Consider the following 24,252-nt stretch of genomic DNA (forward strand, 5'->3'; position numbering starts at 1 on the left):
AAAGTAATAAAATTGTTTCTTAAAGCTTTCGTACGGGGGAGTGTTGAGATTGTTAGCTCTGGAGAATGAAGTGTGCGTATATTATTTAAGAGAAGAGGGAATGAAAAGTTTTGCTTATGCAATGAAAGAAGGGGCCCTTTATATAGTGACCAAAATGAAGAATTAAAGGATGAAATATGTAAAAAAAATCAATTAGTGCTGGTAAGAAAGGAAAAAAATATTCCAAAAAAATCAATTATTAAACTAAATCAATTAAATGGAAGAAAAATATGCTAATTTCCATATATGTTTACACATAATCAATCAAACCAAAAGTCAAGAAAAGCGCACACAACCACCATAAATAGACAAAATAAGATTGTTAAATTATTCAAAATTTTAAATTAGGTAAATTAACCAACACATATATAACCAGTAACACAAATGTTTACCCTAAATATCCGAGTACCAAAGTAGTCAACCTCCAACGCGTGATTTGACTTCAATTTCAATAAGGGACTGAATCAATTAACAACAACAGCTAGTTTGCCAACTCGGTTAAAAAGAATTTTCAATCAATCGCGCATGATAAACATTTAATTAGTAGGCACGCATATAGATTAGAATCAACACTCAACATTACAGTCAAAATCATGCACATGAAAATAGAGAGATGTTGCGGCAGGCGGCGCGACTGGAGTGCCTCGAGTTGAATGACGGCACTCCAGTCGCTATGGTTAGCCGGAGCTAACCCATAGTTATTTGCGGGTTGAATGACGGCAGGCGGCGCGACTGAAGTGCCTCAGGTTAGTGGTGGCGGCAGTGTCATAGGGATGCGTGGAGGGTCAAAAAGAGAACAGTGGAGAGGGGTAGCCGGCGAGGGCTGCGGTAGTTATGGTTGTTAATAATGATTGAGCGGATGGGTTTTCTCGCCGTCCGCATGGGGAGGCGAACGAGAGAGGAAAGAGGGCAGCAGCGACAGCACTGGTTGTGCTCCGTCTGTCAGGCAACTGGAGATGATAATGACAGAGAGACAGAAAGAAAATAGAGAGATGTTGCGACTGATTTCTTTTTGTTCAAATGGGAACTAGGGTTTGAGGGTAGTTTAAAAGGAAAAAGGGCCAGAGTTTGAACCCAGATGTTGGATCAATTTTAATCAATGGCTGAGATCTAAAGATTAAGAATTTGATTTAAAATTGAATGGAAATTGAAATTAAGTCCAGTTAGACATAATTTGGGTTAGAATTGTAATAAATTGAATAAGACTAAGCTAAGATCGTAATAGATTGGTAAAAAATTAGGCTAAAATTGTTATGAATTGGCAAAATTGAGTTAAAATATAAATAAGTTTAAGAAATAGTCGCTATAATTATAATAATAATAATTATAGAATCATTAAATAAATAAAAAAATATTTGTAAATTATGCGAGATGCTATATTAAAAATGATAAAAAGTAATAAAATAGATTGTATATTTTCAAATTGTGAATGTGACATCCAAATTTTTGTTTGATACTAAATAATACATAGAAAATATTAAAATTCAAAATTAATTATTTTGATAAAATAACAACCAAAAAGGAATTTCGGACAGTCAAAATTGGGTGTCAACAGCTACTGCTTCGTTGCTTGAGAATGATGAAAAATTATCGAGCAAAGAAAGTTGACGTAGGAGCTAATTTTATCCGACTGAGAAGATGTTTCATTGAAATTAAAGTAACAAGAGGTGATTTTAAAAATAACACGGCCGAGACTTTGGGTTTAAGTCCTCGACATATCTCTGGTCATACGAGAATCAGGCCGTGTGTAGATCTAGATTTAGAAATGAACAATATTCCTAAAGAATGTTAATGATAAAGGATAGGGGCATCAACAATGGTATCAAGGGTCAATGAGATGGGAATGAGTAAAACTTCAAACAACAACGAACTGAAAGGTATGAAAAAAGAGAGGTAGGTGAGCTTCGAGTTGATTGTACACGATGGGTGTATAAATAGAGTGATATTTTGATAGTAGGAACGACAATTGTTCCTGTTTATTACTCATTCTCTATTACCTGTGTTCTTTACAATATACTAGATAACAAGGTTAGGGAAAGTAAACGACAAGCAATCCATAAACATAAAGTAAATGTGAAGGTTAAAAAATATTAACTATTGTATTATTAGATCAGTTATTGGGCCTCTTGATATGATGTTGGATCAGTTGTTGGGCTTCTCGATATAATATTGGATCGGCTATTGGACCTTTCGATGTAATGTTGGATCAGTTGTTAGGCTTCTCAATATGATGTTGTATCAGCTATTGGACTTCTCGATATAATTTTGGGTCGGCAGTTGGGCCTCTCGATATGAGATTGGATCGAATGTAGGGCCTCTCGGTGCAATGTTGGATTGGCTATTGGGCCTCTTGATATGATATTAGATCGGCTGTTGGCCTCTCGATGCAATGTTGGATCGACTGTTGGGCCTTTCGGTGCAATATGGGATCAATTATTGGGCTTTTCAATATAATGTGGGATCAGCTGTTGGACTTCTCAATGCAATGTTGGATCAGTTGTTAGGATTCTTAATGCAATATTGGATCGGCTGGTGGGCCTCTCGATGCAATGTTAGATCGGCTATTAGGCCTCCCGAGAGAGTGATTCCTGTCATCTGTAACTGTTAATCCTGCACTCAAAGAAAAATTGTCAGTTTGTAAAAAAGGGAGATTGATTTGTGCCTCCGTCTCGATGGAAGTGTTGTTGTCTTACTACTTAGTCTCGTCCAGGTCTTCACTTGGGTAAACAAAAAATAAATATTTTTAAAGGAAATCATATTTACAAATAGTTGAAAGTGATAAGTAAAATTTGTTAGAATAAAGCATGGAATGTTGTTTGAATCATTGGTTGTGACATGTTTTAAGACAATACAACATCTCATAACTCCTTGCTCTCTTATTTAGGAAATTTTTTAGGACCACTCAAAAATTTCTGTCCTAGTATAGAATTGTCTTGTTGCAAAGATCGCAGAAGACTGCGAATAAGAATTTTTAAGGTCGTCTCAAAAATTTTGCCCCAATTCATAATTATGCAAATGTCACATCCAACTAGATAAAAAATTATTAGCACAGATATAAATGTATATGTAACGACCCAAAATCACCTCCCGGGACATCACACGGTGCTTAGGGCTACAAGTAGCCCCAATCTAACCCTTTGAACCTGTCACTTCTCATAATAGCTTATTCAAGAAGAAATATATAAAACACTAGCACTGTCATATCAAATGAAAGGGAATACAAAGGTAATACTCGGTCCAAACGACTACAATACTGGAAATCTAAACACAACCACAGTCTGATAAGTACTCTGACAAAGCCTCTACTACTCCATGAACTCGAGAGTCGTTGGAACAGGTCCCCAACTGTAATACCCCGTATTTTCATACTAGAATTCTATCTATCATTGCTACGTTTCTAAGCTCTAATTCCAAGTGATTCCCACGTGAATATAGATTTCATGATCTTTATCCTAGTATGTGAAGTGCTCTTGAGGTCAACAATGTTCAAATAAATCATTTAGAGCCAAGTTGAGCTAAGATCATTTGATTTGTCTAACATTTGATATTCTATTCTACAAGGGTCTACTTCAAACGTGTATATCTCTTAATATACATAGAATTTTTCATCCCAAGACCTATCAAATTGTATATAATTGAATTAGCTTTCCAACGATACCAATTTCGCAAAAATCTAATACCCAATGATGAGTTATGCCTATTTTCATGAGAGGCAGTAGAGATGTGCGATAGCTTGTGCGATGCACACCTCCAAGTGTGCCATAGCATGTGCGGGGCACATCCTAGCATCTGCCATGAGGTGTGCGACGCACACTTAGGTTTTCAGCAACGAAAACACTCTGTTTTTGAGTTATTTCGAGTATAACTAAGCCTTTTAACATTCCTTACACGTCCCTAAACATAACCCTACGAATTTAACTATTCCTAAACACATCATAACCCTATTATTAGTCTAAGCACAACATCCAAGAGCACAATAAGAGCAAAACAACTAGGGTTGCACAATCAAGGTTGAAGGTCTAATCTTTCATCAATTTCGTCATTATAAAGGTATGTGGGGGTTTTCAACAAGGACACCCTTTCGTTCTTGTGCCCAAAAATGTTTTTCTTTTACGAAGTTATGGATTTTATATGTTTTATTATGAATTTGAAGCATGAATTTACATCTTATATTGATTCTCATGAGATTATGATATTTTCGATATTTTAGAAGTGGAATTATATGAGAACAATGATATTTTGTGCTTAAAGCTGAAATTTTCGGATTTTGAAGATATTTATATGTGTTTATGATGTAAAGCTTGAATCTTGATAAGTTTTAATGTGATATTGAGACATGGGTTTTGAACTCTATTTGAGATTGTTGTTTTTGAGAAAACATGTGTTATAACCACCTTGAATTTGAATGATTTGAAAAGATAAAGAAGCTTCGACCTTTTGATCGTAAAAAGGGGTTGATTTTGACCCCGAGATGAGAAAAGAAATCCACTTTTATTGATTCATTATGAAAGGGGTAGCATGATGGCTCCCGTTGTGAATTGTTGAACTGTTTTATGGTGTATTTTCTTTTGAAAAGATCTGAGCTAAGTTCGGGAGTAGTCTTTAGCACCGAGTGGGAGGTATAGCGGGTTTGGTACTTTCTTAGAACTACATGCCCCCGTAAGAGCCGAAATTGAGGCTGATTTTCATAGTGATCACTAGTGTTTGGATTGATAATTTAAGGTCCTACTCTGATGGCAAGGAATAGGGCGACTCTCCTCAACGTGGGTAGAACGTTGGACTCCATGTAGCTCACATGGTTTATGTCGATTATGAGAGACTCCCAACGTGTGTGTGTACCATTCAATCTAAGAGGAATATATTGTTTCGAAGAATTGGTTTTGAGAAAGTTATTGTTTCCGAAAGATTGAGATGTTATGTTCTAAAGATAATTGTTTTGAAACTTGATTACTCTATATGTTTGAAACCAAGAAAGAAGTGAATTGAGAACTTATTGAAATGACTCACGTGTTTTAGTTACATGTATCATTTACTTATGATTTTGATTATCTATTTCAAGCTAAGTGAGTCTTTCATATCAGCATGCATAATTTTATAAACTGTGATGATATTATGATATTATTTTATATATATGCATTGCACCCCCATATGCTCAGTAATTTCCATGGTACTGACCCCCCCACACACCCGTGTGTGGGATACATTTTCTCGGAATTTAGGTACAAGGTATAGCATGCACCTTCACTTTCGTAGAAACACAAAAGTTCCAAGTCAGTAATAGAATGGAATATAACAGCTAACAATAACCAGGAATGCTGATTTAAGTCAAAATGGTCTAGCGCCAAACCCCAGTAATCAGGTCAGCGCCAAGATACTTGAAATGGGAATTGAGAATGCAGCTTTCAATATGATCTATAGCTTTAACTTCTCACATGCAGTTGCACCTCCGACCTACCTATTGACTATGATCGCTACTTCTACCTTTTATACTGACGATATCACTTACATGAAGATGATATATATTCATGCCTTTCAAAGAAACTTCAGATGCTTAGTAAAAAGATGCTACTAAACGAACCATACAAATTAATAAATATATGAAGAGTATGCATGGAAAAGTAACTCAACCAAAAAACAGAAAGAAAATAAATCAAACAGTCCATCATGACTGGAAAGTAGATTTCACAAGTAGCAATCCTAGTCCAGTGAATCTATGCATGTAAAATATTACACTGTAAAATCAAAAAATATTAAAAGATACCCACTTGTTGAATCTATAAAAGGGATCTAACAAGACAAAAAAGGAGATTAATAACTTAATTTTTTGGATCTAAATCTGAAATAAAATTAAATTAAATTTTCAAAACCCAAATATTAAATTTTAAGAGCTCCATCATGACATAGATCACATCAATGAAGACAATATCTTAACAAGCAAAAAAGATAGTAATGAGCATTAAACTAAGCTTATGGTGCAAGTAGAAGCAGGCTCTACAGCTGTAGGAACGGAAAATTTAATAATATGATCACACCCCAAAAGAGCTACTGAAAAAGTAAACAGAAACTATTGAAAACTACAAAACAAATGCACTTCATACAGAGTGAGCAGAGTCAAGAGTGTCACCATTTCAAAGTATCAAACTACTGATATCTTGTTTGAAGTAGTAATAAAGAAACCTCGCCCTAACCCAGGCACGTGGTGAGCACACATAGTTGCCTCAAAATGTTCCTACATTCCTGATAACTACCGAATAACAAGCACAAAAAAAAATCTTAAAGATTATTAAATGCTTTCCCTAATTTAACCGACACTGAAAATTGAACTCATTCCGTGACAAAAACTTAATCCTAAGTCTTTAACGCATTTGCAAGTTTGTGCTGATTCATACATGGAAAACAACAGAAGCATCTTTATGAAGACCTCCAAATTCAAAAATTCCTTTACTTCTTAAATTCCGCGTCAAGAAAAAACCAGCCAAACAAATTGAAACATAAGTGATTAATCAAGACTCCACCAAACTGACTAAAAAAATAAAGAAAACATTTAAAACAGATTGACCATCACTCAACATAAAGGGTTAATAAGAGAAACAGATAGATTATCATACATTTTACTTATACAAAACAAAGAAAAAAGACATGATGAATCTCAAATCAGTTCTCATTACACCACTCAACTAAAACCCACCAAATGAAAATGCTCAGAGCCACCAGAACATCATCATAGCCATTATCCTTGTTAAATTGTTAGATTATTCTTGTTAAATTATCACGTCACATGCTTATGATAGCTCAATTATTCTGTATGCTGGCAGTGATATAACAACTATATATGGTTTCATGATCATATCTGCATAAATTCAGAATGTAGGGGACTCATAAGTTATTGAAAATTTAAGTTCGCTAACCTCTTATTTTTTTGCTGGCGTGAGCGGTTCAAGTGCTAGTGGTGCACTTGAAGATCCAGATTCAATTATTGTTGATTCCATTTCCTGCTCGCTTGCGGCAAGTGGCCTGGCCTTCTTAGCAATTCTCAGGTCAATAGTCAGTGGCAGCACCAGCTCTTTTGCTGTGAACAATACAATTGTTAGGCTTGTACGAGTAACATTAGTGCTTACCCGGGGGATGACTTCTTCAGCTGAATGTTGAATAATTTGTTGGACAACATTTGATGGATATGGTCAAGACGGAGGAGTTGTAGCTATAAATGAGAGTGAGTTGTAAGAGATGAAGCATGTGTCAGAGATAAGGTTGATTCACGAAAATTAAAGGTAGAAATAAATAAATGCTGACCTTGACACATGTTGTGTTGAATATATCCTCAGCTGTCATAGAGAGTATTTTTTCACCAAGTGCATCAGAAATCAATGTTGTCGTCGAGCCAGTCGCATCTGTAAGCTGAATTTGGAACATACACCTATAACCATGGTGAGTTAGTACTTGAAATGCTTCGGTATATGTTGTGCTTTGGAGAAGTACAATTTATGTATATGTCAACAATATAACAATATAATACCGAGGCACTAATGTCATCTTTCGCACACATTTTGGACAATCAAATGGCTTCCCGTCTTTTGTGCGTTTTTTTTATTGCAACCTGGGCACTCTAGCACGCAGAACATTTGGAACTCATCTGATATTGACATTGTCGCCTCAACATTGAAAATTCCAACCTATCAAAGAGAACAAAAGTCTGTATATGTTTAGTTTTGTCCTTGAATATACTAATTAGGTGCAGAAAACTTTGTAACTTATAGAAGTTTGTGAGATAATTTCTGCAATAGAGGTTAGTTTGTGAGAGTCCGAAGCTACAATGAGGGGGGTGGATGACGTGGAGAAGCTGTCTGATGCACGGCTTGAAAGCGCAGTCAATGCCCAACCTGAAAGGATGCTTTTGTTTGATTTGACCCTATTAGCAGACCAAATAAGTTAGCATTTGCCCTAAGGGTAGGTTAGAGGTTGAGAAGAAATGTGAGAATTTCATACCAGCTGAGAAGTTCTACTGCCTGTGGATAAGAAGGATCAATGCGTATTGTTGTGTTGAATTTGGTTTGCAACGATAAACCTGCATGTGCAAAACGCTCGCATAATGTTGTGGTTTATATGTCTTTTTTGGGAATATTTGAATGTGGTTATACCTTGATAAGAAGAAATTCCTATGTTTCTTCCGAGGATGACTGGGTATTCTTCTTTTTCTATTTTAGCCTGTAGTTCAATCCCTTCAATTACGCTGAAGTCACCCCATAAGGTGAGGAGAAACTGAGTGTTCCTGAAAGTAGCAAAAGTAATTAGCATTTGTTTAGGAATCTATTATTAAAGTGCAAGTATTGTAAAGTAGAATCTTTACTATTTCATGTAAAAGGTGTACTCACTGATCGTCAGCTATGGTGGTCTCTCGACACTTATTTTGAGTGCGACCTGCATATTTCTCAGGGCCACAACGGATAACAACTCCTAGAATATCTGGTAGTAAGAAATAGGAGGATATATTTAGCATCTATCTGTGCAGGCATATAAATTTCAGTTGTACAACTTTTGGCAAGAGTAACATACCAATTTCTGCAGAGGGAGTGGTTGTTAGCTGCGCAACATTGGCTAAAGGTGTGAGATTTAGCTTAGTCGGCGGTGGCAAGGGCTTCTCAATCTCATCATTGTGGTTGATACGTTCGACTATTGATTCCTTATCAAGGATCCAGTAAAATGTATGTATTGGCCAACCATATGATTTTGGCAAATCCTTTACCCGTGCAGCTGAGAGCAGGTAGGTGTTGAGGCGAACTAACTTGTCCGCATAATATGCAATGTCATCTCCATACACAGCAGCCCTAATTTGTTGGTCCTGTATATTTGAAATCTTTGGTATGATAGAGGCAAACATATAATAACTATCCATACGATAGTATAGAGTAGCACTATATAGGTGGGAGTACCTCTTCATCTTATAAAAAGAGATTTTGGAATAGGATTTGCTTCTCAGGGCTTTTTCATCAGTCGACAATCTATTCTTTACAAGTCCAATCAGGAGTGTCAGTTGCTATCAGATCGATCCTGGATCTTAGAGCCATGTGTAGTGCAAAGCCATCTGCACATCAATGCCAAGACATGTCATTTAGTCAAAATGTTAGCTCATGAAGGAAATATTACAATAAATATATAAGTCTGCAAATAACACAATAAACATGTTTAATCTATCAGCACAAGATTCAAAAGTATGTTTATATTTTTAAACTCCGTTTCAAGTCAAAACCAAATAAACAGGTTGAAATGTCTCTATTCCCCAGATGCAGACTACATTCTACATTGGATATGTTGTTGTTATACAAATAAGCAACTTAGTCACGGTATTAGATAAGACACATAGGTGAGGTCAAGCTGTTGAAATTATACTAAACAAATAAACAACTAGCTATTGCTGCTACAGTACTGCAATGAAGCATTGAATTTGTTAGCCCATGTGTTACCTTTCTTTGGTGCGTGAGTTTTATGTCTAACCTATCTGACGTGGTGCATTGAGTTATCGACTACTTGTCTTACCTGGAAAGCGTTCAGTATTGTCGAGTCACTATCTGTCAAGTGCCATAACATGCCTGGGTAAAAAAAAAGTAGTGCGAGATTGTTAACCCAACGTCTTAGCACAGATGATATAGTGCAAATTAGAACAAAATATTACAACTACTAAATCAGAGATATGAAATATCAAATTCCGCTGAAAGTATCATAAATTAATATAAATATACATAGGTAAGACATATTGTGGCCAACATCAGAAACTTCAAAATAGCAATCTAGCTTATATTTTTCATACATGCTCCACGCATTAGATAGTTTTATATGCCTCAAGCAACTGAGATAACATGCCTTATTTAAAATAAATTAAAAAACAAGCAAAACAAGATGCTAAAGTTCATGCGCTGCATTTTGTTGACCTTGTGTTGAAGAGAGACTTGTTGTCAATTTGAGGTATCTAACTAACAAATTATGCCAAGTTTAAGGGGCTTTTTTAGTACTTAGCCAAGTAATTTGTGGTATCTATATGTTCCTCCTTTTTTTAAAATAGGTAACATTGTATTCAGTAGTACCAAGTCGGTATTGGTAGTCAAATATTAAATATTAACCGATTACAGGGGGCATTGTATCTTACAAGGAATCAAAGATCCACAAGTGATTCTTCATCATCTATATTGTTCTCTTTAGTCTTTAAATCAGAATTGAAAAGACCAAAATAAATTCAGGTTAATTCTTTGTTTGGAACTTATATCACAGGTTGAAACCGTGGAAATAGCTTCTTGCAGAAATGCAAGAGTGGTTGCAGATGGTGTTGGCAGTAATGGGAAGCCTCACAAGCTGACATACATCTTACATTGGCTCTCAACTGTCTTCCTATCCCTTCTCCTCTCCCCCTCCTAAAAAGGTGGGTATGACGTTCTTTGCACCATACTAATGAATAATTTCCTTATCTTGTTCTCATTGTACAAGTCTTGTTGAATGAATTGTTAAGACTAATAAAAACAAGCAAAAGCACAAAACATAGTTATGCATGTGTTGGCATTTGTCAATTTTATCACACAAAGTTGTAAGTAGGCATATAGACTGCTGCAAGAACGGCTCAGCCCAAGCATGAAGGTTCAATTTCAGTATGCATGTATCAACTTGAAGAAAAAAAAACTGAGGAATTATATCATAAAGGTTAATATAGTAGCTGCTGAATGTAGTCAAGTGTTAGAAGGTTAGAAGGAATGAATGATGTGACTTAAGTTCTTCTATTTATTAAGGAACTAAGCAAATATCTGTTACTAACCTAAGATGATTACATTCTTTGCTAGGTCCTCTTTGCAGACATGCACAACTAATTTTGAAGCATACAATTACATGATAGGTTGGGTCAACTCCATCGCATATAGTTAGAATAATTGCTAACCGAAAATAGAGCAATATGAGTGGCTGGCTCGTAGAGATAACTGCAGCTGTGAATATGTGTCCTCTATGCTCCAGAAACTATTTACAAGGAGTTCCTAAATAATATATATCAAAAAATTCATTATTGTCATACATTACCAACAACAGCTTATATGATGATGTGCAACACAACCAACAATTCAGCAGCCTCGAGAAGAGATTAAATAAAATGACAAACAACTAACAAGGGAAATGTAAGGGAAAGAAGTGGAGCAATTTTCCAATATCTCAAATTTGGTCTTTTGAATGATTTTCTTCTCTGAATTGCAATTTATTCAATTGACTTTTCATACAAAAACTATTTACAAGGAGTTCGTACATAATATATATCAAAAAACTCATTAGTGTCGTACATCAACACCACCACCTTATATGATGATGCGCAACACAATCAACAATTTAGCATTCTAGAGAGGCAATACAGGCAAATGACAAACAACTAACAAAGGAAATGTAGGGGAAAAAAGTGGAGTAATATTTGAATATCTCAGTAACACTGTAATTTCGACTACAGCAAAATTATATTTTTACAGACAGATAAGAAATGTTTAATCCAAAGATAATCTTTAATCAAACCAGACCCACCATTTAGTTTGTGTGGATGATATGATAGTCAAGGAAAGTATAACAAGACACAGACATCGCATTGCACATTGGATTCACACTTCAAAAAGCCGAGTAGAAAAAGTATTCTATCAGCATTAGCATTTGGGAGAGTAGAGCGTATGTAGATTTTACCCTTACTTTGGGGAGGCAGGGAGGTTGTTTTTGAAGACCCTCAGCTAATGATACTTTTCAGTTAAGTATGTAGTATTTTTGTAGCTTATTTTTTTGGTAAGCTTTCTTGGATGATTCATATAAGGATAGGTTGAAGTAGGTTATTGGGAAAAAAATCATCATTGCCAAATATGAAGGAATTTACATGGAATCAGCGAAAAGTGTTTTTAAGAGAATGCTTTGTTAATGATTTCACTATATACTATATTGTAAGTAGAATGATCATCGGGATCACCTGCTGTTGCTGGTCGTATTGTTATTTTTACACAGTTTGAGCTTTTTGCTCTTGATAAAGCAACATAAAGTTGGCCATGTGAAAATACAAGTTCATGCAAATAAATTCCAACAAAATCTAGTGTTTGACCTTGAGCTTTGTTTATAGTCATAGCAAAACATAATCGAATGGAAAATTATGTTCTCTCGAATTGAATTGGTGCTTTTTCGTCTTGTGGTGATAATAAAGGTACGCGAGGAATGAAAGCATGTTTGCCTGGGAAATCTCCACTTGCAATTTTAGCACTTATAATATGAGTTTTGAAATCAATACAAATTAACCGAGTACCATTACATAAACCTTCTGAAGGATTTAAATTGCATAGTAAGTTCGAGGAGTGTCGAGATTATGGGTATTGTAGGCGTATCAAGGTTGAGGAGGTCAAGGGAGCTATTCTCAGGATGAGGTAGGGTAGGGCGACGGGGCCAGACGAGATTCTAGTGGATTTTTAGAAAAGCACTAGCGGGGCAGGTTTGGAGTGGTTGACAAGGTTGTTTAACAGTATTTTTAGGACAACAAAGATGCCTGAAACGTGGAGATGGAGTACGGTGATTCCAGTGGATAAGAACAAGAAAGACATCCAGAGTTGCAATAACTATAAAGGTATTAAGTTGTTGAGTCATACTATGAAGGTTTGGGAAAGGGTGGTAGAGGTGAGGATGAGAAGGATCGTGACAATTTTTGAGAATCAGTTCGGTTTCATGCCAGGTCGCTCAACCACTGAGGCCATTCACCTTGTAAGGAGATCAGTAAAGCAGTTTTGGGAGAGGAAGAAGGACTTGCACATGGTTGTTTATTGATCTTGAGAAGGCATATGACAGAGGGAGATTCTGTAGAGGTGCTTGGAGGCTAGAGGGGTGCCCATGGCGTACACTAGCGCGATTCAAGATATGTATGATGGAGCGAAGACTCGGGTGAGGACGATAGGTGGAGATTCAGAGCACTTTCCAGTCGTGATAGGGTTGCATCAGGGATTGACTCTTAACCCGTTTTTATTTGCCTTGGTGATGGATGTTTTGACGCGACATATTCAAGAAGAGGTGCCTTGGTGTATGTTATTCGCAGATGATGTGGTTCTGATTGACGAGACTCGGGGTGGAGTTAATAATAAGTTGGAAATGTGGAGGCAGACGCTTGAGTCTAAAGGATTTCGATTAAGTAGAACCAAGACAGAGTACTTGGAGTGTAAGTTCAGTGATGTGTCGCAGGAGGCTGGAGTGGTTGTAAAGCTGGATTCTCAGGCCATTCAGAAGAGGGAGAGTTTCAAGTATCTGGGGTCTATGATTCAGGGCAATGGTGAGATTGACGAGGACGTCACGCATCATATTGGGGAAGGATGGTTGAAATAGAGGCTCGCTTCGGGAGTTCTATGTGATAAGAAGGTGTCTCCGAAGCTTAAAGGTAAGTTCTATAGAGTGGTAGTCCGGCCGGCTATGGTGTATGGAGCGGAATGTTGGCCAGGTAAGAACTCCCACATCCAAAAGTTGAAGGTGGTGGAGATGAGAATGTTGCGATGGATGTGTGGGCATACCAAGAAAGATAGGGTAAGGAATGGAATTATTCGAGAAAAGGTGGGAGTTGCCTCGGTGGAGGACAAGATGCGAGAAGTAAGGTTACGTTGGTTCAGGCACGTGATGAGGAGGGGCTTAGATGCTCCTGTGTGAAGATACACTGGCTATGGATGGTTTTAGGCGGTGTAGAGGTAGACCAAAGAAATATTGGAGGGAGGTGATTAGGCATGATATGGAGCAGTTACAGTACGTCCAATAGCATAACCCTGTTTCCGGCGTGTCCACATTTTATCGCTGATTGACCAGACAAAGTGTTGTGGGAATTCTTTGTATAGTAAATTAAGTTCTATGGCATATTTATTTATTTGATTCATTGTGAAAAAATTTTGTTAGCATTGTTCTTTTATTTCCTGGATTGTTCAAAATTGAACTTAATTTTGCAGTCGTTTTGAAAAAGATGAATTGTTGGTTTTCAACATGTAGTTGGAGTTGATACACATTTGGATGCATTTCACTAATAGGGAAGGCAAACATACGCCACATAGCCTCTGGTGGTGATATCCATCTACCTGTACGATATTCTTTTATTTCATCAATTTCTGTATTAGCTTCATTACTTTGGAGGTTGAAACTTATTTTGTCATGACCTTTGCAAATGTATTTGTAGATATATTTAACGACTTTAATATCTGCACAAATTTCAACATTTATGTTACAGTTAAATTTGCTTAATAGATATGGATTGTATGGTACACCCATGAATTGTCAAGATATTGGCTTCTAACTATTACAAATTTTCCAGTGTCTCGTCTTTTATAAATGGGGTATGAATTTTCGCTTTTAGATGTTTCATTTGCGTAATTTTTAGGGTATTTAAATTAACAAGTTCCTTTTGTTTCCATGCATGAATTGTTAGGATTTAAAGTTCCACAAGTACCATGCATCATATGTTTAATAACTAAAGAGTGTAAATATTCATTTGTGTCAGCATCAGGTATTTCAGCACAAACGATCGTCATAAGCCTCTGTTGTTAATAGCTTATAATCATCCTCAAGTATAATAAGGAAATGAGCATGTGGAAGACCTCTTTTTTGAAATTCTATAGTGTACATATAAGCAGCAACTTTTCCAAATATTTTTATTTTAACAATATCTGACTTTAATTCTTCTACTTTTGCTTTAAATACTCGACTTATCAAATCGAGTCTATGTTGTATTTCATCAGTCATTAGCAACAGCTGTTCTATTTCAGGCCATGAAGGATTACATGTCATTGTTCAAAAGATATCCGATTTTCCAAAATGTTGCACTAATGCAACGGCATCCATGTATCTACGTCGCATATCTCGTGGACCCCTTGTAAAGCTAGCAGGCAAGAATGTTTTTCGGCCAATATTTGAAACTTCTCTTTCTCATAGTCTTTGTAGATCAATAAGCCCGGCTAATATTTCAGTACGAAATAAATCTTGATTGAATAAAAAGAAATCTAATCTTTGTGTTTCAAGTTTTATATATTGATCTACTGAATATTGTTGGAATAATCTTCTAGAAGGTAAAGTATGATTTTCTTCATTATCTCTAATTTGAAGTTTGTAACAATAATATTCTCGGCAGGAAACGATATTTTTTTTTGTCGTTCTTTTTGTAAAATTCCCTCTTCAATATTAAGGAATCCATTAATAGAAGTCGTGTTTGTGACACTTGGAAGTTGTTCATGTTTGCAGGAAGAACGATTTCTTGAAGAATTACTTGGTTGTAAAATCATTTTAATGCCACAATGCCATCCATTTTCACCATATGGAAATAAAAGAGGATATTGTAAGGAGTCATAACAATCATAGTAATAGTGAACTAATTGGCTATTGTTAGTATGGGTGTGAACACGAATATGTGGTGTGGAAATAAGAATGCTTAATTCTTCGTCAGTCCAAATAGCTGCTACTTGTGATACAATTGGTAAGTTACATGTTCGTTGATCCAAGGTAGAATGACATTTCAGTGCGATGTAGAAATTAAATAAATCTGAAATGTGTTAAAGATTTCAGGAATTGTGAGTACGGATTAATTCGTGAAATATCTATCAAGCTTTCAATAAGAGATTTGTCTAGTTTTTCAGAGAAGGCCATTTTATTTACTCTATCATTATCATTATCATAGAAATAGAGTTGTAAATTTTTTCCTTTGTTAGCTGCAGCAATGAGGCTAGGTAAAAAATGGTACAGTTGTCCTTGCACCTTAAATGTGTAAATACCTTTAGTCCTATTTGCTAACTCTTTATCATACTTTACGCCAAGTGAAGTAAAGGCAAACATATTATCGTATGTTCTAATGTAAGTCCGAAAATGTTTAGATTCGTCAGAGTCATCATAATAAAGATGTCTTAATGCAGGAGGTAGTTGAAAGGAAGCTAATTTTATAGAACCATTATTACAACAGAAGGTTGTAGTTTCATATAGAAATCTTTTGGCTGCACAAAATTTACAGTTTGGAACTTTTTTTAGAAGAGTAAGAGAACAAGGTAGTTGGTGAATATTCCAGCAACCTATTTGTGTTATTGTGTGTCCTGCAACATTTGACATTTGTAAGACTTAAGTAAAAATGTTAGTGAAAAATAAAAGTGAAAGTTGATTTAACTAACCATTTCTGGAAGCAAAAGGTTTATCCCTGATATATAGAGTATGCTGAGGAAGAATGATGTTGCAAGGCTCTAAAGAAGAAGATGACTCCTTAGAAGTCGTTGCAGTAGATTTTCCAAAGGTAGTTTGCCTTTTGGCTGCATATTGCACTCTTCGTCGTTCGAGAAGTGCTGCCTTTTATTCAGGTGGCATTTCTCCATAAGCAGTACAACGTCGAACATTTCTTTCCATTTGGGTATCAATTCTTTTTCTTTTTATATTAGACATTTGACCTTAGAATTTTTTAGTTATTTAGTTTTCGTTGGTTTTTTTTTTTAATGCCTACAAAGAAAGTATTTGGTTATACAATAGGATTAAAAATAAAGTACAACAAAGTTATGCATCAATCATATATATATATATATATATATATGGTAAAATGAGTGTAACATGACAAAAGTTATGCCAAAATGACAGAGAGATTAAAGCGCCAAGAAGTGTGAGACTTACCAAAGTGAAGATGATCGATCACATATAAGAACAATAACCAGCAAGGCACAAATTGGTACAAACTGATAACTGGAATAAAATGACAAAAGTTGAACAACAATGAGTTACATTTGGTACAAGCTGAAAGTTAGTCATTTGTAGTTTTCCTTACCCCAATTATCATAAAAATTTACATGTGTAATTTCAATATAGTGAACAAGTAAAAGTGAACGGGAAATATAAAAGTGTACTTCGAACCTAAGCTTTCACAACACCTAGAGAAAAGTAACACATCATATATACACATGGTCCTGGGGTAGCTCTTTCTGTATATTGTTGTCAATACGGACATTCATTGTACTTTATTCTGCTAATTTTTTTCAAGTTTTACTGGCAAAGTATTTTATTTTATGAAATTTAGTTGCTGATTTTAGTCTTTCTTATTAAAATTATCCCTCACTGAGTCATAATAGAAGTCCATGTTAGTTTTAGCTGGATACTAAAGTTACTTAATTGACTATATTCAGGAGAAATGTTTTGCCACTGTCTCTTGTTTTAACACCGGGAATATAACTATAAGACAATCTATTTTCAGCATGATAGTATAGTAAGAATGTGAATATAGCCTAAATACTGCACCATGATTGTGTGTTTTGTTAACCAACTGTACTTTCTCAATGTAATGATGGAGAATGTCTATAACCTCCTGAACTGAGGAGATAATGGCTGTTCCAGCAGGTGGCGGGTCTTTAACAAGACTTAAATTCTAGATTGAGGAGAAAGCTTCACTGGAGAGCATATGGGTGACTGGGAGAGACGAAGTAATAACATTAATAGTGTCTAGTTTCCCTGTGCTGTTACAGGATATGGACATTATAAGCAAAGCCTTGTCTGAGATATGCTGCACACTTACTTACAATATATTGCAGCCACAAGAATGTTAAGGAAAATGAAGCAGCTGTTTAGGAGAAAATAGAAGCTTGTGAGAAAGTTGGAAACGAAGAAGGATGCACATATGTTGGGGGAAAAAGAAAAGAAATCTGAGTCACGTAACTTTGAGAAGTAGGAGTGATTAATATCAGATTTCATGTTTTCACCACTCTCTGTTATTCTCTTGTGTTCAGAAGAAAAAGGATTATGTATGATGAAGGCCCTTTCACTTACCTATTTATGAAAAAAGTAGGATGAACATCTTTTTCTAGAGTAACTTTGTTTCGTAGAAATGTCATGGTTGGCTCATGGCAGAATTAATTGGCACTTGAATTTTGTCAGAACATCTGATGAGCCTTGTGAAATAGAAGTGAAGCAAGCAGCTAATCTAGAGGTGTTGCTATTATAGATTGGCCCAAAATTTAATGACAGTTGATAAATTTATAATGATTGTTCCACAGTGGTCGAATGAGTTGTATTTATGCTTTAGTTTTGCACATTTATTTCCAGACCGCGCATGCAGTATTTCATATAGTGGATTGAAGTGATGAGGTATTTGATAATCGATACACTGGGAAATTTAAGGCATCTAATCGATCACTGTTTTGGTCTAACTCTTTATCGCGCACACAAAAAAGGATGGGTGTAAGAGCATATCTATTCTGAATACTAAGCTTATCAAGTTTAATATGTATATATAATGTGTCACTTTTCTCTAATGATAAATCTAGTTATGCTATTGACTTCAACACTAAAAACAAGCAACAACAACAACAACAATCTAGTAGAAACTACATCAAAACAACCACAATTAAAATAGAAATGCCTCCTTTTCGTCTGCTTAGTTTCACCCTGTCGTCTAACATAAAGCAGAAAGTGCTTTTGTTTATTTAAGCAACAATGGTTGATATGATTCAATCGTCAGCCAAAGAGATCAAGTATGATTTGGTTGCAGTGTTTTTGTGCTGCACAATATGATTGTCATGTAGACTATAAAGAAGCTGTGAATTGTATTATTCAACTAAAGGGAAAGTTAGGACGGGAAAAGAAAGGAGGTTTGCTCAAACTCAATTTCAAAAGCTCAAGAATGGATCAATATAGAGAAGGCCAATCTGTTAGTGTTTCAACATAAAATTTCATTTCATTGGAAACCTTAGTACTGTATTATGATACTAACTACCAGCCATTTTTAGTACTTGCACTAGCATTTGAGCTAATACATAATCTAGGTAAAGTCTTTGATGTATTTTCCTTCTCTATGAGGGCGTATGTAATGCCTTCCACTGAGAGTTAACATTTCAAGTGTAGCTCAAGGCTCTTATAGCACATCTGCATCTAACGATCTAGTGTCTCTTCGCTCTGAATGACTCTCTCTAGCATCCTAGACAAAAGCATGGAAGTCTCTAGAATTGATTATACTTTTAAGACGCGTGAAAAATCCCCTGAAACAATTTGCCACCCATATTTGTAAACAATTGTTTAACTATGCATCTAATGGTTTATACGTGAAAGCATGTATGAATTCATTTGTAAACTTGGCATCTGTTGGAGTCGCATCAAAATTGCATGTCACTGAAGTTTGAGACAGAGATTCCGTAATGCTGATCTCTCATAGTCATATAATGCTAATATATTTATTAGTTTCAGATAGTTGATCTTATGTATACAGTGATTTCTTAGTTCTGCCCAAAAGTAAATATTACACATCTAAATGCAAGTAAACATAGGGTCCATGTAAGGTGTTCACTTGTATGGATTAACCTCTAATGCCATAGCACATTCTTACAACTTTAGAAAATATTTATATGAGACGCGGATCGAAACCTACAATAGAGCATCTTAGTAGGTCGGTTGCATTTCTCACCTTTTAATCCCATTTTTGCCCAAAATTTAACATATAAATAGACCTACAATAGAGCACAATATATCCTTTTTCAACCTAGTTGAATTCTTTCAACCCTTATATCAATTAAGAGGGTTTAAACATGAAATTCTCAGCAGTTTTGGGAGCGCTATCAGCGAAGAGAACAGCAACCCGCATAAAATTTTGTACAATTACAGAAAGATTGCTACGATTACAACTTAGAACAATTACATATAGAAGAATTATAAGGGAGTTTTAATACCTTTTTTTTTTCAACAACCGAAAAGATTGTGAAGGATGTTTGTTGCTGTGGACAGATTTTGAGAGGAGGATGAGGAGGTACAATTTTGGGGAAATAAAGTAAAATTGGGAAGATTCAAGAACTTTTAATGTACGGTTGAAAATGTTAACAGGTGGATGGGGAAGAGCCAATGAGTTACATGTTAATTACACAACTACCCTTTGGTGAATTACGCCACTGCCCTTCGTCGTACATAGCTTCCACTAATATATATGTTACTAGATGGTTATTGTCTGTGCTCGCACAAGTCCAACATTTTACATTTTCATGCTATCTTCAATTGTGGGATATGTTTTAAGTCATTTGGCAATGACATACAGCAGTTTCTAACCAAAAGAATGAAAAAATAGAATTTGGAGAAACATAACACTGATTGGATTGAAACACACAAACTGTCAGTGATTAGTCATCAAGAAATTTCAATAAATCATTAAAATAAAATTTGAAAAACAATGCTTGAAGGCAATCCCCAGAAACGAATCCTACAAAATGCATAATATCCATAATCCACTGATTTAATGCCGCAACACAAGCTGAATGAACTGAGTGTCTCATCTATCTGCTAACAGTACAACAAGGTTAAAGATGTGTCTGAAATTTCTAACAATCCTCAGCATCAATACCATATTGACCTCTTGCCAAAATGAACTATTGAAAGAGATCAATTGTCTGCTGACGTGACACAGAAATTTAAATTAAATAAAGAGGAATATTCTAATTCAATTAAATTATGAAATATTTCCTCTCTTCTTTACTTTCGTGTTGGAGTTTTCGAAGTACACCAACACCACCCGCATAAATACGAATCCCATGGAATCAAAAGTTAGCAGAAATAGTCAATACGAAAAAGAGAAGGTTGAAACCAATACAGTCCATTCTTTTTCCCCCTCTTTTCCTTTCTCGTAACTTATTATTGCATCTACTATTTACTAATCAAGACTTATGTGCATTACATGAAAGATCGAGCTAGAGCTGAACAATGATATCTAAATATCAAAGTAGTAAATCAAAATGCTAATCTTGGATATGCTTTTTTCGATTGATTTTCAAGACACTGAATCACTGTATGTCTTTCTATATCCAATTCTGCAGGTGTTCATCAAGATTCCTTATCCAGTATTTCTTGGAAGCAGTAAAGCTAATCATAAGGTCCAAAAATATGTAGCACCTCATAAATTTCTGGTCCTTCAACATCAACGTTGCAAGGAAAAATTGACATGTTGCACATATCTGAAAGTATAGATCATACAAGATAGCAGTTTTAGGCTACTCCTGCACCATATTATCATTACTGAGTAGTCATTGTCGTGTCAATTAAGAGCATATTTGGCCTTTCAGTATCATCTGTTTCTTTACTTGTGAAATGCTAATAGTCCTTGTTTATAAACATCAGTTGGTTAAGCCTTATCTTAGTTTGAGAGACCCCCATGATATAGCAATTTCATGATGACATCTCTTGATTTTACTACCTCTAATAACCCTGCACAAAAGTTGCTTGATCATAAACAAATGTTATGTGTCAATAGCCGTAAGCCCATCTTTTCATCTCTCAGATAATAAAGTTTGACACTTCAGCGTTCACCTTATTGCATCAAATACTTGTGCGGGCAACACTTACTTTACATAGTAGACCATATCTATCACTTTCAGTTAAGTCAATTAAAGTGCGGCTTACTCCGACCACAACTGATATCCTCAAAGAAGGGGTAAAGAAACAATCAAGACTAAGAGACTGAATAGAGGCACACCCTAAAGAACAGATGAAACTAAAAAGAAATCAAATTACACAGACATTATAATTCACCTTCATAATATAGTCCAAGATTGGTTCATCGGTAATCTTATTTCAGGCTTAAGTATGGTTCAGCGCATGGTGCATTGAGAATCTCCAAAGAAATTAGAAGCGCCAATGATAGCATATGATTTATTTTCATTTGTGACTGATGGTTGCTTGCAAAAGGTGGCGATCGACAGTGTTTCAAAGTAACATAACGACTTGCGTTAAAGCGTTATGATTGTCAATCTAAGATATCTTTCCTTTAAGATAGTATTGAAATTCACTTACCCTCCACATTTTTGAATTGATATCGGATGTGATACTTTATTGGTAAATCTTAGAGTGTTGTTATTTTCGTGAGTTTCCAAGTGTATCAATCAAGCGTACACCGTAAAGAAGAGTTGACAATCCATTGATCTGCACATGTAACAGAGAAAGATAAATTTCTTTATCGTAGCAGTGAAATGATCAGTAGAAACACAACTTTATCCGTGCTGCTATCTTAGTGTTGACATCTTACTAAACATAATATATTATAAGCAGAAGTTCAACAACAGAAGACTATAGTATAATCTCAATATGATAAAATCATAGTTCTTGAACAGGCAGTCAAAAAAATTCTGAAACATCGTTGAAATTTGATATCATTCCCCCAATGATCGTAATACTAAGTACATATGATCCTACATATCAGGAGAATATAATTTGAGAATAAATAGACTGCTCAAAATAAATCCTTAGTCTTATAGTTTATCTTGTTTTGGCTGCCATGGTGTAATAACCATGTTGAATTTTCTAATGCAGCCACCTCACTTATTTATCATCACACTTGAAAATACAGACGAATCAGAAGTCGGCAAGATCTTAACTCAGTTTGTTTCTTATCATTGATTCAATACAAGAATCAGTTCAAACATTCTTTCTGACTATATAGCTCGCAAGAGTATGTAACCATGTTAAACTATCAGGCTCAACCTCATCATCCATACTGTAACGTGAACAAATGGAATGCTGATATTTAAGGATTAGCTTAAATTGTTTAATTACATTATCTCCATCTTTTCATTTAATGTGTATCAAATGAATGGTCAGTGACCATATATCCATATTTCCTCCGAAGTCTAAGATGTAGTCCATTACTTGGCTAGTTCATGTAGTTAATTTCTTTTAATGTAAAAAGCATTACTGGCTTATTCTTCATACTAACTATTTCTTACTAAGATATTTTTAATGTAAATTAAATCAAACACATTGCATTCTGGAGCGAAAGTCCCACAATTTGAATAGAAAGCATTCAAGGAGACCCGTAAATTGAAAATTACAAATCTATATTTATCTACTCCGAATCATTCAGCCTGTAGAGCATCAACATCATTTGTTCAAACTCTAATAGTAGAGGCTAGAAAATTAGTAGCAACCATAAGAAAAATTAGAAAAAGAGATGAATTCTGGACATAAAAAGATAGGAGAAAACTCAAAGATGTAGATTCGACAATAAAAAACATAGAAGTATAAGAAGCCAAAAGAATTGAGAATCTTATCTAGAGAAAAAATAGAGAATAGTCGAGAGGACTGAAGAGGAGAGAATTGACTCCATTAATGAAATTTTCTTAGATATTTGATTGTTTCAGATCCAAAAAATAGTAGAACATAATCGATTGAGTGTTCATGTTTATACCTTAATCGATGACACTAACTGATTCGGAAGAAGCGAATATGGGTTTTTGAAATTTCTGCTATGCCCAGACACTTTAGTCATCGCAATTGGCCATCTCCTCCCCATCATCAAAATTGATACCAGAGACACAATCCACAGTCTATGAACCGTCAACCCAGCCATCCCGTGGGTTTGCAACAGGAAGGCGGCGAAACAAACTCTTCATGACTGCCTCTCCGCTAATACCAACCCAAAAACTGCAATAATTAGAAAAACCTAAAATCCCCAATTGTTTTAGACAATTCCCACCTAAAATATGAATAACAAATTGCCAATTTAAACGTTTAATAGCTCAATTATCAAACACCAATATAGAATTAAGATCATCAAACGGTCGATTTATTTCAGATCTAAGAAAATGGTTAAAGATAATCGATTGGGTGTTCATGTTTATAGCTGAAATCGATATACTGACTGATTCAGAAAAACATCGAAGGAAACTTGTATTGGGTTAAAAATTTAGTAAAAAAACAACTTCATTGAATGGCAATGACCCATATCTATCTTTTTGTTGATAATGTCGAGTGGGTGTTTCTACTCTATGGTTTATGTACTCTTTGAGAGACTCGTCTTCAATTTTGAAAGTTAGCATTTGGAAAACTCTTGAATCGAGAGACGGTGGCGAAGAATGATTTGAAAGTTGACATAAATTGCCCTTGCATATTGAGAATAATCACAATTTTGCCATTGGTCGTCCAAATGATCACATTCCTATATAGTAGAAAAATTAAAAAAATAAATATATATATATACCTTGGTCGTGTAGTGCATTTTATGTTAATAATGGTGCTGAAAAGGAATGTGGTATGTCAAGACTTGTAATTAATTATAAACCTATCCCACTTATTATCGTTTATTAACTACAATGAATCTTCGATGTAAATTGATTGATGATGCTTTTGATTACCAAAAGCAAGATCGAATCAGGCGGGGGTAAACCGCGGCGCCTGCCAGACTCTAACTTCCAGATATCGAATTAAGCCATAGTACGAATACCAAAT

General features: G+C 35.3%; 1 protein-coding gene and 1 long non-coding RNA gene across 2 annotated transcripts; both read right to left on the minus strand.

Annotated features, from left to right (window-relative positions):
• Positions 1-1,966: 1,966 nt before the first annotated feature.
• On the minus strand, positions 1,967-14,832 carry LOC107841456 (replication protein A 70 kDa DNA-binding subunit D). The gene is given in 14 exon segments (XM_047396289.1): positions 1,967-2,649; positions 6,948-7,154; positions 7,157-7,240; positions 7,333-7,456; positions 7,556-7,628; positions 7,631-7,712; positions 7,852-7,948; positions 8,026-8,104; positions 8,178-8,308; positions 8,412-8,502; positions 8,593-8,878; positions 8,970-9,018; positions 14,054-14,246; positions 14,568-14,832. Coding segments are annotated over 13 exon segments (1,758 nt in total). The 3' UTR covers positions 1,967-2,649; positions 6,948-6,950.
• Positions 14,833-16,682: 1,850 nt separating this feature from the next.
• LOC124887360 lies at positions 16,683-23,885 on the minus strand. Its single transcript, XR_007044948.1, has 4 exons — positions 23,213-23,885; positions 21,823-21,951; positions 19,719-21,237; positions 16,683-16,752 (listed from the first exon to the last, which is right to left on the minus strand). It is a non-coding gene; the product is annotated as an uncharacterized LOC124887360 (long non-coding RNA).
• Positions 23,886-24,252: the final 367 nt, after the last annotated feature.

Source organism: Capsicum annuum, chromosome 9 (genome assembly GCF_002878395.1).
Source record: "Capsicum annuum cultivar UCD-10X-F1 chromosome 9, UCD10Xv1.1, whole genome shotgun sequence".
Taxonomy (NCBI): domain Eukaryota; kingdom Viridiplantae; phylum Streptophyta; class Magnoliopsida; order Solanales; family Solanaceae; genus Capsicum; species Capsicum annuum.